General features: G+C 39.0%; 1 protein-coding gene and 1 long non-coding RNA gene across 2 annotated transcripts; both read right to left on the reverse strand.

The window, feature by feature from the left end:
* Positions 1-2685: 2685 nt before the first annotated feature.
* LOC149830332 (serine/threonine-protein kinase Nek6-like) lies at positions 2686-9061 on the reverse strand. Its single transcript, XM_090015427.1, has 11 exons — positions 9009-9061; positions 7981-8027; positions 7580-7625; positions 6698-6778; positions 6357-6399; positions 5271-5320; positions 4771-4852; positions 4206-4255; positions 3779-3852; positions 3553-3604; positions 2686-3480 (listed from the first exon to the last, which is right to left on the reverse strand). Coding segments are annotated over exons 2-11 (1275 nt in total). The 5' UTR covers positions 7983-8027; positions 9009-9061.
* A 1323-nt stretch (positions 9062-10384) lies between these two features.
* Positions 10385-13614, reverse strand: LOC149830333 (uncharacterized). Its single transcript, XR_016433659.1, has 3 exons — positions 13399-13614; positions 11810-11950; positions 10385-10531 (listed from the first exon to the last, which is right to left on the reverse strand). It is a non-coding gene; the product is annotated as an uncharacterized LOC149830333 (long non-coding RNA).
* Positions 13615-14664: the final 1050 nt, after the last annotated feature.

Consider the following 14664-nt stretch of genomic DNA (forward strand, 5'->3'; position numbering starts at 1 on the left):
TTTAACTTATCATGAGATCTTTTCTCTCTCTTTCATTCTTTCGCACTGCACTGGCTCTACTTGCTGTAAAACTCTGTGGGCTAACCCATTGGACAAAATTTGTTGAGGCGATCTGAGGCTGGATCAGGTGAAATCACATTGCACAAAATGTATGTGTCACTGCACCTGACCACCATCCATTTTTTCAGACATAGCCTGTGAGTTGTGGGTCCCAACTGCACCTGACCTAAATTCAGATGATTTAGATATCCACACATTTTTTAAAATAAATAGAAAATGATAGAACCAAAGTAAGGGGAAACATGTCAAATCAAAACCAAAATAATAAACTACCCTAACACATGCCATGCCAGCATATAAGACCAAGATTATATTCTAATGGTAATATTTTTGTATTAACCCAACATAGGTTCATTTAATTTCTAAAAAAGTTTGTCTTCGATCTACATGAACAAAATTTTCGTGGGGCAATTGAGTGAGATAGCTGGATTATGGTTAGGTACACTGTCATAATTGAGAGCTAGGTCTCGGGTTCAAATCCCATGGAGGGTTACCCAAATTTGCCTATTAAAATAAAATAAAACGAAATGATCGGTGTTTTTTTCAAAAATTAAAATATCAACTGAAATAGTGCATTGTGCCAAAAAGTTAGGTGCTATTTTTAATTTATATTTTTACCATTAAAATAAATCCCAATAAACGTAAAAAGCCACAAGAGTAACACTTCTATTCCTTAATGTTTTGGAACTAAATACTACTAAAAAATTGAACTGCTAGAGACATTATCGTATGTCATTCAATTTGAGAAGAATTTTTACATGGAACTTCGACCCATTTCTAGTGGTTTCTTATAGATGGGAGTAATGTTTATTGCAGACGTTTATGAGTACATGGATCTCCATGGGGCAAGTTTTTTTTATACAATTGGACCTCACAGATGATTCAGCATGTATAAAATAGTGAGGGTTGGCTTTTAAATCATGTTTCTTCAATGAAAAACATGATTTTATGTTTCGAAAAAATATCACACATTGTAGGCCATTGATTTAAGAATTATAAAAACCTGCATACGTGTAGTAATTAGATAATTTAAAAACCAATTCCCACTCAAAAAACCTGTAGATCTGTAAGGTTAGTTTCATGAAAAAAATAAAAATAAAAAAACATTTGTACTTACAAACGACTATAGCAAATATGGTCCCCTTATAGGTTGTTAATTCTTTATTTTTAATTAAATAATGTTATAAAGCTAAACGGCTATACATTTTTATGCAATCATAGAGAGGATCTTGGGATCTCTTAAGTGATCCCTTGTGTGCCATCAACCAATCAACATGGCCGCGAATGCAGGCCCCACTCAAAATGTTATGTGATTGGCTGTGGCACACAAGGGATCACTTGAGAGATCCATGGATCCCAAGTTAAAAATCCAGCCATTATTATATTTGCTTCTTCACTGTAGTTAGTACATTCTAGCCATGTTACAAAAGGGAAGTATCACATTTGTGCTTTAAGATGTTTTGTATGTTTTTAATTACTTTATTTGCAGCAGACAAGAAGCGTTGAGAATAGTTATAGTGCGTATGACTTTAAATAAAAATCTCATTTTTTAAGTGGTTTTAACTTTTAATTCTAGGGGCTCAAGAGAACAGATCAGGTGATCTGCCAAATCACTTTAAGGAAAATTATTTGGCATCCTCACCGTCCACATTGCATCCTCGTGGGATGAAACAATGGACGGTGAAGATGTGATTTGACGGATCACCTGATCTGCTCTCTGGGGCTTAGGCCTCTTACTTGCTAAAGAGGCTTAAGCTTTTGAGGTATACCCCGAGAGATTAAAGGACTAAGTTTTTAAAGCAAAACTATATCCTTTTAAAACCATGCTAGAACCGGAATACGGATCCCCATTATTTGTTAGGATGAGTTCCATCCTACACTCAAGCTTAGTCGTGGTTAGGATTGGTTCATATTTTTGCCTGGATGTGGACTGGTCCTAGCCATCCAGATGCAACAGGTGGAGGGCTAGGATTGACATAGGATCACTTATATCCTATGTCAAAGGATGAGATCCTTGCCCTTAAGGAGTCACCAGGCTTCAGCTTGCGCAAGGGGTGACACTCATGCGATTTGAACCTAAACCACCTGCCTGTGGCGTAGGTCTATGCCCCATCCCACTACAACAAACCCCTTGGGGCACACGCTTAAGGCCTTGAAAGAAAATATTTCTCTTTTCTGGTCTTCAAATTGCATAGAGGTGTCTACTACAATTGTTTTCCTAAAAAGTACCAAATTTGGGGTCCAAAATTTATTTGACTAGAAAAAAAATGTTGATCAGTTGGGGAGTATCAAGCCAAAGAGCTTAATATTATCATTTCCACCAAAACAATATTTGCTTTTTTCATTTTTCATGTGCTTACTGTACACAACAAAAGGAAATCACCTTCTTATTGGTCGCAATACAAAATCTGCTAGAGAGAGGAAGTGCCTTGCTTAACTCATATCATATTCTTGTATTGGAATTCGAAATTGCAGCAATTCAGTCTGCCCATATTTGATTGACAGGCAAGCCTACGCAACTCTCAACTCATCCATCTGAGCACAGCAGATATGGAGTTGCACCTGTGCTTGATTCAAGGTGAGTTGGATCGACTTCCCCTTGGTGATATATCTCTAGATGTGGTGCTACTGATGAATGCCGTCCCCTGTCTTTCGGATGCTCTTCGTCAACCAGAGTGCTGTTTCTCTAGACGAGACAACATCTGGGCCGAACGGTCTCAGAATGCCAGCAAGCTCTTCAAGTCTCTCTTGTTCAAACAGCTCTGCACACACCTCAAGCAGATACTCCAAAGCATCAGCCCTTTGCTGATAGAAGCTTTCATATGTGCCACTAACACTTGTCTCTTCTTCTTCTTTGGCTTCTTCCTCTCCTCTTCTGTGAAAGCCCAACATGTCACCATTGGGTGTACCCACGCTATGTGCTTCTGACTTCATATTGTTCAGTGAACTCTTCCAGGATGACCTGTCATAAGCAGGCATATCAATTCCTTCAATATAAGCATTCATCCTTCTTTGTGAGCCACAGAGACGTAGTACTGCTGTGTCGCCCACAGTTGCACCTGTAGGATCCTCTGTGTTAAGCTTCTTTGCTTGGCTATGGATGCTAGTACCAGCAGCTTCACTGCCAAGGTGACCACAAGGTGTGCCAAGTGCTGCTGCTTCTATTGAGGTCTCATCTTCTCTTTGTTTGTGAACTGTGACCATAAGGGATGAAGCATCATCATTCGGCTCCACGTCCTCGCCTTCGCAGTGACGACCGGTACTGTCTCTGCCACTGCTTGAGTAGCTGCTGGAACTACCTCCAGCTAGTCTTCGTTGCAAATTGTTGGCATTTTTTGTCTTGGGAAGGGAGGGAGGGAGTGGACAACAGTACTTGGAGATGTATGGTTGCAGATGAGGGTGTCTCAGTAGTTCTCCAGCCTATAATTTTCCAAGTATAAGAATATTGGATCTTAAGTGCATCTATAGGATGGCAGGACAATGTAAGCTTACTGTTGGTCTCTGATCAGGATTCTTTCTCAGCGTGCTCTTTATCAGTTTCTTCCTGAAACTCAAAATCAACCAGTTAAGTCTTTCAGTAGGGCCACAATCAAACACACTGAAAGGTAGAAACTTGTGCTCAGGCCCTAATGGAGTCGGACCAGTTATTAGTCCCAGACAGTTTTTATAGAAACAGCTGAACTTTTAAGACATTTTCTATTAACATGTGAACACTTACAGGGAAGAAGAATACATGTTGGGGAGTGGAGCAATGGAGCATCTGTTTATCTTGCTCAGTAGCCCAGCCATATCCTGTTACCACCAAAAGAAATGTATTTGAGGACGGATAGAATGAAACTAAGCCTAAATAACTAGTGAACCGACTGGAGTCATGCAAGAGACCCAGCTTAGTCAAAGAGTATAACAGAATCAGTTATGCACTGTAATATGTTGTGTCAGATTTTATTACATTTCTGATTCTGTGTGACCATGGTTTCTTCGCAAATCAAAAACATGAGATTAGATCATTGCCCAAAATGCTAAAGATGCTTCCTAAATCTGAACTGCAAACTTTGATATAGAGCAGAGGTTTGCTCAATTTCAAATGAAAGAGAATGGTCTGACCAGCCAAAGAACATCAAAAAGATTTGTCTGCAGTTACTTACTGAAGCTTTAAATGGGGATTGATGTGCGGCCATCTCGAACATGCAACAGCCTGAGATTTAAGGAAAAAGAATGATGCAATTGCAAATGTGTTCTCTTAAGGGTTAATATTTGGTGTTATTGAAGGCACGGGACTATTGAGCTGGAAATCACAGGCTCAAGCTTTATCAACTCACTCAGTATAACCACATAGACGTGTTCGGTATGGTTTGTTTGCTAAGGACCAAAACTTGGATTATATTATTTCCATCTAAAAATATTAGTTTTGAGTTGTGAAATTTCAGTAAATTGTGAGCTGTTGATGTTTGAAACCCTTAAAAAACCTGCTTACATGCCACAATCACATGATTCAAAACTCATTTTCTACTAAATAAACCTTGTAGATCACATCGCTAAGGTTCAATCTACAAAAGAAACCTAAAAATTTGAAAAGAAGTGATTTATATTCAATAGTTTTGGCCTTCAATAGCACCAAATACTAACCCTTCTCCTAAATACTAAGGTTTTGCTAATAACATGCAAATAGTAAACATCACACGTCAGAAAAGTCCACCAAAAGGTACTCACCCAGTGACCAAATGTCTGATTTAAAACCATAAGGAATATCTGCAAGCAGTTCTGGACACATGTAGTTGGGAGTGCCCACAACCTACATAAATATAACCATGAACAATTCTGTTAGCAGTAAGAATGGAAATTTTATAAACTTGGCCTGGCGGTGTTTTAACTGAATAGGCATCAACTAAAACTAAAACTTGAGATACTGGATGTTGGTTAAGAGGAGCCATGGTTATGCTCCATGAGTTTCCAGCTGCTATAAGGAAAAATGCTTGGCCGAGGCCCGCAAGTCAGTCCCAGTGTCAAATCCAAATCTTGACTGATCACTTGACTCACTCGCTGAACCAAGTTTGTTCTCTGTCAAACCGAAACTGTTTCGAAACAATTGGATTATCGGATCCACTTGGTAAAACCACTTGAGACTTGATACTAGATGTAATCTTCCCACTGGAAGAGCATCCGTTATATAGAAAACAATTGAGTTTGAAAACTCAACAAGATACACGTACAGAGGATGCGAGGCGATCTGCAACGAGAGACTTTGCAAGGCCAAAATCACCTGTTTTATGAGAGAATAAAGTGCGGTTATAATCAGTCAAAGTGATCAACCAAATTAGGTTATTCAGGTAGAGGTGATGTCCTCATCACAATTTAGGTTGTTTGCCATCATATGAAAATTAACCAGAATCTCAGATATGAGGATCTAGCACCCTTTAGTTTGGAGGAAGGTTGGATCCTGTGTGCCCCACACAAAAATGGCCTTGATCCGTCCCGCTGCCAAAGGGTCACTTGAGATCACAGGATTGCTTAACTGCATGACGGCATTTTGAGTGGCCCTGCATTCTATTGTTGTGGGGCCCATGGACTGCTGTCATGTGATTGGTTGATGGCATATAACAGATCACTTAAGCGATCCCTTCTAGCCAAAGGGTGCAATTGAATCCTTCGTATCCGAGGTTCTAGGCATCTCATACCAGAGATCCGAGGATCTCTAGTGTGAACCGACACCCACCCTCCCCCCAATGGAACTAGACATCCATGGATTAGGGGCACAAATTGCCTAAAATGAGGAGATCCTCCCATCTGAGATCTTTTTTTTGAACAAATCGGTTCCACTCATCCCCCATGGGATCCCTATCTTCATACTCCTCCCTGGGATTTCATTGATACAAGTTCTTTTGATCAAATTGGACTCCATAGATGTAATACACGTCATTCATTTAGTGAAGATTTGACATTTAAATTGCTGAAACCTGACTTGTATGCAGGACTTTTTGGTGATTTAAAAAATCAATGGTTGACAAAACACAAAAATTTTGTGATTTAAAAAACATATAAAAATAGTTTATTCTTATTAAATCGACTTCTATCAATAAGTTCAGATTTGATTAAAACAACTTGCATCATAAGATTTAAGAGGGATATGAAGATGGGTCAGCAGAAAAAGGTGTGGGCCCCACACCTTGATCCACATGTGCGTGGATCTCTTTGGAGACCCGTGGCAATCAAACGCCCCATAAGAGCCCTGTCCGAGCACCTAAACACGAGTCCCAACTGGGTAATAGGAATAATTTCTTGGAGATCAAACCACTCACCGAGCCGGATGTCATTGTCCTTTGTGAGGAATACGTTAGAGCACTGCATTGACCAAAAGATATGTTAGGTGTCGATTGAACTTGAGTATGCTGTTGATGCTGTTGCTTTAAGGAATGCAAAAGCACTGGACAGGAAACTAAGCATGAATTGCTTCTTTCTGGCCGATTGGGGGGCTTCCTACCTACCCTACCAAACACTGCATGCGGTTGGTGGTCCTTCCAGGTCATCAGATGCCCCATGGTTCATTCATACCAACATGGCTCCCATGGACCACCGTTGGCCATTTTTCTTGCAAGCTCAACAAGCAATGATTTGAGTGCGACACTTCGAAAAGATTTACCTTCAGGTCTCGATGCAGGACGTGGTTGGAATGCAAGTAATCCACCGCAAGCAGCAATTGCGCCAACCACTTGCAGAGCTTCTGGTGATCAAAGCAGCAACGAAACATTAGACCGTAGTTACCTAAGGCTTCTTGTTACATGAGGAAGCTTGCTTAAGAAACGGAAAAATTCTTCGCTTCTTAGATAGGAAGGGAAGAAGCTTTGGGATACCTGGAAACTCGATTCCCTTCAACGGAAGTTCGCTTCCTCATTTTCTAAATCAATTCTCTTTGGTTTAAAGTTTCTCTCTACTTCTTATCACTTCTCACTCGCTTTGTCCTCACTTCTTATTTTTCAATATTAAAAAATAATAATCTATTTACAACAAGCTTGTATGTTGGTTTGTGTCGTTTTATACTTGTGTTCATGTTATTTCTTATTTACTTGCACCTTCGCTTCATATTGTTTTTTATGTGTTTCTTTTCTATTTTTCATGTGCTTGCATGATTGAGAGAGAGGCTTTAACATTCAGCTGCAATGTAAATCCAATCATTATATGAATTTGGTCTCAAGTAAAAGCTGCCCATCCAATCATTCAAGTAAACGCTGCCCATAGGCCCTCTAAACGATAACAGTGTAGCTGTTACCTGTTACGTTTACCATTAAATCTTTTCAATTATTTTGTCAAACAAAAGACCTCAGAACATTTAAACCCTAAACCCTAACTAGGTCTGGAACAGCAAAACGCTCCCAAACTCAAGCCCGTTTCACTCTGCCCTGAGAATATGTTTTCCCCTAACTAGGGCTCAAGTGGGGGTCATGCAAACAGGCTCATCTACTTAGTTGGAAAGGACAGATAACATCAATAAGAGATTCGTTTGTGACATTCTCTGAATACGTACCTCTTCAGGAAACAGATTTCCCCTTGCTCTCTTTATCATTTCAGCCCTGAAACCCCAAAAAAAAAAAAAAAATTATGACATGTTAAGCTGGTTCAATTACCTAATATTGTGTGACCTCGCTCATTTTACCTAAAAGTTTGATATCTTCGATTTGAAAACAGTGGGATGATGGAAAAAATTACATGCTCCTGAATTCATTCACGGCTATATCATTGATCTTGGGGATTCATGAACTCTTGGGCACTGCTCAACGTTAGCAAGTTCATGAACTCATTGTCCTAAACCCTAAACTCTAAACCCTAAACAGGAAAATTGAAGTGTCGTTTGAACCTAATTAAGGAGATGTTTGTAAAGAAAGCATATGAAGCATATTATAACGTAAAGCATAAAATGGAACGCACATATCACCCCCTTCGCAGTAGCCCGTCACTATGCATATGCAGCAACCCTGGTGACAAACAGAAAAAGGTGTCAGCTCATTAGTGTAACACCTTGAGAATCAAGTGACCCAAGTTGGCAGAATAAAGGAGACACTGTTAGGGGGTCATTTTTTTTGGCTATCTCGGCTATAGACCAAACCAATTGGGACAAACCATTAAAAACGACCGACGTAATAGTTCAGATAAACAAACAAACTTGAATGATTCTAACTAATTGGGCCTAGTTACCCTGCAATTGCTTCAGTAGGAAAATTCATTTCCAAACATGAACTTTCTTCTACATGTTCATGGAAACAGCAGTCACCTTTCCCCTCCATCCAAACGCAGACTAACAAGACTAGAGAATCATGGACCCTTCCCAAGTAAAGTGGGCTGTTTGGTCTACAAGCCCGATCTTGACTTTTGAAAAATCAACTGATATTTCCAGAGCTTCAAGTGAGCCTTAAGGGGGTGTTCGCATGTCACAGAAGAAGGGGTGCGGCCAATGTTGTCAGTATCGGTATCGGCCGTGAATAGTTTGGCTACCGATTCAGCTGTATAGGCCGATACCGATACTCCAGTGAATCATTCTGTATTAGCCAAAAATGATAAAAATGTATTACTTGTCAATCATAACATGAAACGTGTTAAAACTATTAAAATAATATTAAAAATTTTATTTTTAGTATTTTTTGCATTTATTAAAAAATAGCCGATTCAATAGTATTGACTATCTGCCGATAAGATGTGACCGATACAATGTGTATTGGCCAATATGCACCGGTACTGATAACATTGGTCGCCACCGGATATAATATGGACATCCCCCTCCCCCGCCTCGGGGAACTGAATCTGTGGAAAGGGGTCCAAGCATGTAAAAATGGGAGCCACTTTCCTCAAGGAAAGGAACTCCCATGTTTGTGTTGCATTGCGAGGTCTACAGAAATGGCACGGGTGCCTAGGTATTTTCGCAGAAAATCCCATTTTCCTAACATGCAAATGGGCCCTACCTTTTCCACCCATGCTTCCTTATACTCCACAATGTAAGGATGCTTTAGCCTCGAAATCAGTTCCATCTGACAACAGAATAAAAAAAAATTAATCAACGAAAGCGTGCTTATAAATAGAGTTGGTCACATAGAAGGACTACATGGAATTTGCCAAAGGATCAGATGCAATATGCGATTGCACACTTTTATTGTGCTGCTGCAACTAATCACCCTTCATCTTTTAGATAAGCCTGACAGGTGTGGGCCCAGCAGATGGAGGGTGGTCAGGTGCGGCAGTACACCAAAAGTGTGCAATTACGTTGCACCTGAACTTTCCTCGGAATTTACAAACTACCATCCAGCCATATGAGTTCTATACCATTTTGGAAAGTTAAAATGTCCAAAATTAGATTTATTTTGCAGAATCGTACAAAATAGTGACTAATATCAAAGCCGAGTTTTATTCAACGATTGAACATGTCATCCTCCATAGCAGTTCTTTTTTTTCATTTGTTTCAGAAATGAAGCTTTCTAACATTTATATTGCCCCAAAACAACCCAAATTTCAATTTAGTATCCCTTCATTTTTGCCTGATACTAAAAAACGAGTCTCATATTTTTCTAAAAGGACATTTGAGATCCCAATTTTTGCTGAAATTGAAATAGAGACCTTAGTTGGAGTAACCCAAGCGTCAGGTATGCATAATAAAATTCCTAAACTGCAAATATTACCATATAATTTCAACCCAAAAATTATAAAATGATGTTTTATATGGAGCTTGGCCATGAAATTAACTTCGCCCACCACCAGCTTACATAGCATCATACGTAATTGTCCATGCTAATGTTGACAATTTCGTATCGGGCCTTGAATCATTTTGAAAACGATTCAGATGAATTCGGATTCACATCTGAATCAAAATGAATCAGCCAATTTCAACCAAAAAATAACACGTGTCACAAACTATTAAAATAACATTTGAAATATTAAAAATTATTGCAACCATTTTTGGAAAGTTTTAGAAGCCGAATCAACTTTGTATCGTATTGATTTCTGGCCGATTCGCACCTATACTGACAACATTGGTCCATGCTCTTTTGGACATCTCACGATTGATTCCCTGTCAGTAGATAAGAACTAAGAAGGCTATTACCTAAGGGGGCCGATCCAACTGGATAGAAACTACAAACCCACCTAGAGCAGTTACACTAGCAGGTTTTCTCATCATTAAAAAAAAGCCATAAAAATTAATTCCAGGCATCCGGTTGGCAGTTTCAATGAAAAGTTGAGTCCTGAAACATCTACTAAAAAATGACTCCTTTTGGAATATTAAGCAAAAGGTGGATCTCTAATAAAATTTTCCCTGAAAAGAAAGGATGGTTTTCAACCCAATGATTTCAAATTATTACATATTGTTGAGATTTACTTCAAACAATTCAAGTATACATTTTATCATTTAGTTGAGGAATGAAATACCTCTTGATGCGCAGTACGTCTACACTTCTCCGTCTGCCTTGCTAGGGGAATTTTCTTCATAACATATCTGGGGAAAGAATTTCTCGCATGAGTGTTTTGTAATAAAAAGTAGAAAATTAACCACACAAAAAAAACTAGAGAATTTCTGCATTGCCGACTAGTCAGGTTATCATCCACTGTTGAATGAAATAAACGCATCCAATGTGAGTTGTGTGAAAGTGTAAGGTTCATATATATATATATATATATATATATATATATAGAGAGAGAGAGAGAGAGAGAGAGAGATGCTTAAAATGTATAAAATCAATAGGAAACCGCCGCTTATAATTCTCAGTCATGGTTTTATATAAAAGGAACACATAAAGGCGTTTCCACTAAAAAAAAGTTCATATAGTAAAACCTTTGCCACAAACCACATTATCGGGAAAAATCTCTTCATATGTCGGAACATGTGATTTTTCAAAGGAAAATTCTTGGAAAAAAATGGAATAGATACAGGAAATACACATAAAATAAGGAAAACAATTAGCATAAAAATGTCAAAAAAGGGTTTTTATCAGATTAATATCACCATAAAACTGTGATATGTTCAAAACTCGGTGATATTTTGAAAATATCGCACTTTTGGCATTATATCTGCTTTTGAAAATACCGTGATAAATTTGTGATATTTTCAAGATGTCGCTGATATTTGTTATATAGGATAAAAGAGGTTCTCCATAAGCCGAGAGTAATATGAGAAAAATAATCGGTAAACTGCCTTTTTTCTAACTGTAAAATAATTTCACATGGAACTCCACTCCGTTAAAGTCACATATTTTATTCTTTCCATAGAAGCAACAAAAGAACATATAATGTTGCCTAGTGTGGTCACTGTTTTTATTCTGATGTAACTTTGTTGCTTTTCATATTTTTAAATAATATCGATCTTTTCAGTGGGTGTGCGGGTGCCTTTATCTGGTGAGCTTTGGTGTCAGTGACCTCACTCTCATCGTCAAAAAATAATATTGATCTTTTCTTCTACTGATATATATATATATATATATATATATATATATATATATATATATATATATAAAATGTCCAAGCTTATGGAAGTTACAAACTGCTAATAAAGTATTTGAAACGCACGTATTTCCACATGAAAATTTTCATTCTGAAATAAAAAACGAAGCCATAAAATGCCAACAAAGCATAAGAAACAGATTCCCAAGAACAAAACCCGATTGTCCTACAGAAGGTTCATCTATCTAATGAATTGTACGCATTACCAAACAAAATACCCACATAAAAGATGGCAAAAAAAGTGAAACTATAAAACCCAAAACCATGAAATTCTTACTTCTTTTGCTCTTTCCTGTGAAGAACAAGAATTGCAGCTCCAAACGCTCCCCTCCCAATCTCCTCCAACGCCTGGTACTCATCCATACTGGACTTCATCTTCTCCAATGGCCACCAACCCCTACAGACGCCGTAGCCGCACCTGCACGCAAAACCATATTTTCACCACCACTATATATGGCGCAAAGCTGAGGCGCAAAGACAGTTTTGCCCACTGATTTTGCAACAACCACCACTATAATATAATGCAATTTTATTAATTGGCATTTTACTCTCTTGCCAATCATATAAAATAAATGGCACCAGAAATGGAAATCTTTCAAAGCGGAGATGGCGCCAGGTTTCCTTTGCAGCCTTTTCATGAATTTAAGGCGCAGCTTGGAGCGGGGTTCCTGCGGACGCTACTTTCTTGAGTAAGCCAAAGCCCAGCATAGGCTCTGGGGTAAGGGTCCTACTCCTGGCATTTTATGCCGCCAACATGGCCATGTTGTCTCATATCCAAAAGCCGTTTCCCAGGCAAAATATGGAAAAGAAAAGAAAAAAGCCAGCAGCTCATGCCTTGGCTTGACTTCACTCATTGAAAGCTTGTCTTAAAAAGGAGGCAATCAGCTCATGGCTCACATTGGCTGGGCTCAACTCGTGAGCTGGGAAATGAGACAATTGGCTCGACTTGGCTCAGCTTGTCGAAAGGTTGGACGGGCTTGTAAAAAGAGCTTGATGAGCCAAGCCATGAGCCTTATTTACAAAAGCCAATGTGAGCCGAGAACCCCCCTTATTCGAGACATAATTGTCATTTAAAATTGAATAAACATTTTGCCAATTGACTAAAACATTACTCTCCCGAAACAAAGCACGCCTATACAAGGGTATTTTCGTCTCTTAGTAACAACCAAAGACGCCTGGGGACTGGGGCGACTCCCGTTTTTTTCGTCATTAATGAAAAAGTTGTGTGAAAGATTCGTCTTTTCGGGTCTTAGTAAGCGGCAACGTTGCGTCAAGCACCCGCCACCTTTTGTGCGAAACACGCTTCCAACTAGACTCCACGTTGACTGAAATGCTCAGGCTCAAAGCACTAATGACGAAAGTGTCCCCAAAATCAATTCTGAAAATTGGTCGCACAAAAATAACGAAAACGCCCTCGTGAATGGAACAGCGCCAATAAATTCGTAATATCTAGCGGAAAAAAAGCAAGAAATTCAAGAAAAAAATTCCCTAAATTTGAAGAAATTTTGCAGAAAATTTTCGGTGACTGCATAGCGATCAGATCGCACCAGAAACGTGAAAATTAAAACGACGCACAAAAAAATAAGTATAAGCAAATTTCCACCTTTCTTTTTCCTTCTATTTTGATAAACGCAGGAATTACTCGATCAGAAACCCGAAATCATCGAAAAAGAAAAGAAATCCAAGGAAAATCCATTCTGATCGGAATCCTAACCGCTCCAAACACAAATTAGTGCGAATTCCATAACAAATAGGGATTTTCCCATCGAGATACTCTCCGATCGCGGCAGAAATCCGACGGAAACAGAAAGAAACGAACAAAGTCTTAAAAAAAAGGCAGAAGACGTTAGCGAAGAGTAAAATCACCTCAGACGTAGACTCGGAGACCGCTAACGGCGACACCTCTCCGTCTTCCGGCGCAATCCAACGGCGAACAATCCGCAATCTCTAAAAGGCACAATCGCTTTCCGGTCGCGTGTCGAAGAAGCTAGGTCGGAAGAATGCTATGTCCGTCATTTTTCACCGGAATTCGCATCGCTGGAAAAGTTCTCTGGCAGGAGAAGGCTCTCTTTCCGACGTCGGTCGCGCTCGCCAGAGCCATTTTTTTGGCGCTCCGTTAGGTGTGATTAATATTGTAATCGCAATTATTGTCGCTTATATTATTTTAAATATTTTTAGTGGCTTTCCGATCGCAGTTAATAACCGCCACCATTATTGTCTTACCCTCAAATTAGATCCCGTAATAATTAGGAGCCGACATACACCTGCCCGGGTCGCCCGAGTGGCATCGGGTCTAGGGAGAAGGTGCTGGCCCATTTTTCTCAGGTTCGACTCCTACTCTGTTTAGTTGCATTTAGTAAGCCAAAACTATGTCCGGTTATGATAGGATGCAGATATGGTTTTGATTTTTGCTACCAAATCTGAAAAAAAAAATATGAATTTGACAGATATCCGAATCTGTTTACATGCAAAAAAAAAACTGATCTGGTATGAGCTTTCCAGCGTTAGAATCCATTTAATTAGCGAACATCCAATTAGTCAAATATGGTATTGGCCAAATCCAAATCCAAATCCGAATAGTTTACATCCTTATAAAAAACATTTGGATCTCACTGTAAATAATTTGAATCTGGAAATAACATGTTGGATTTGGATCAGATATCTAACTATATCCTGTCCGTTTGTATCCCTGCATCCTAGGATGGAGCTGGATTGGGCATCTGGGTGTGTGGCCACATTTCAAGTAAGTGGGTATATCCAAACACAACTTAAAGTGGTGTTTGGAAAATACCCATTTATCCAGATAAACAAGATAATGTGAGAAATTGCATTATGGAGCAAGATGCATTTTCCCCATGTATCCTGTTTATCAGGATAAGTCATAAGTGGTTGTAACCGAAAACAAAATGCATTGCTCCACAAATGAAATGGACTAATTACACATGTGGGCCCACAAGCTGTGTCAGATGAGTCACCCAATCAGCTGAAGCATTACATTTTTTGTGAAACTTAGTTGCACTTGTTTTTTTTTAGTGATAAAAGTTAAAAACGGCAAAATCTCGGCAGGCAAAAAAATCCGGAGAATTTGAATTTTTTCATAAATCTAGCATTTTTTCTGCAAAATCTCGGGGA

The sequence above is a fragment of the Nuphar pumila genome, chromosome 8 (genome assembly GCF_984573655.1).
Source record: "Nuphar pumila chromosome 8, dmNupPumi1.hap1.1, whole genome shotgun sequence".
NCBI lineage: Eukaryota > Viridiplantae > Streptophyta > Magnoliopsida > Nymphaeales > Nymphaeaceae > Nuphar > Nuphar pumila.

Coding starts and splice junctions, on each gene's coding strand:
- LOC149830332 (XM_090015427.1), bottom strand. Junction 6,779..7,579: donor GAAATCTGTTTCCTGAAGAG/GTACGTATTCAG, acceptor TTTGATCACCAG/AAGCTCTGCAAGTGGTTGGC. Junction 3,605..3,778: donor AACATGTATTCTTCTTCCCT/GTAAGTGTTCAC, acceptor TTTGAGTTTCAG/GAAGAAACTGATAAAGAGCA.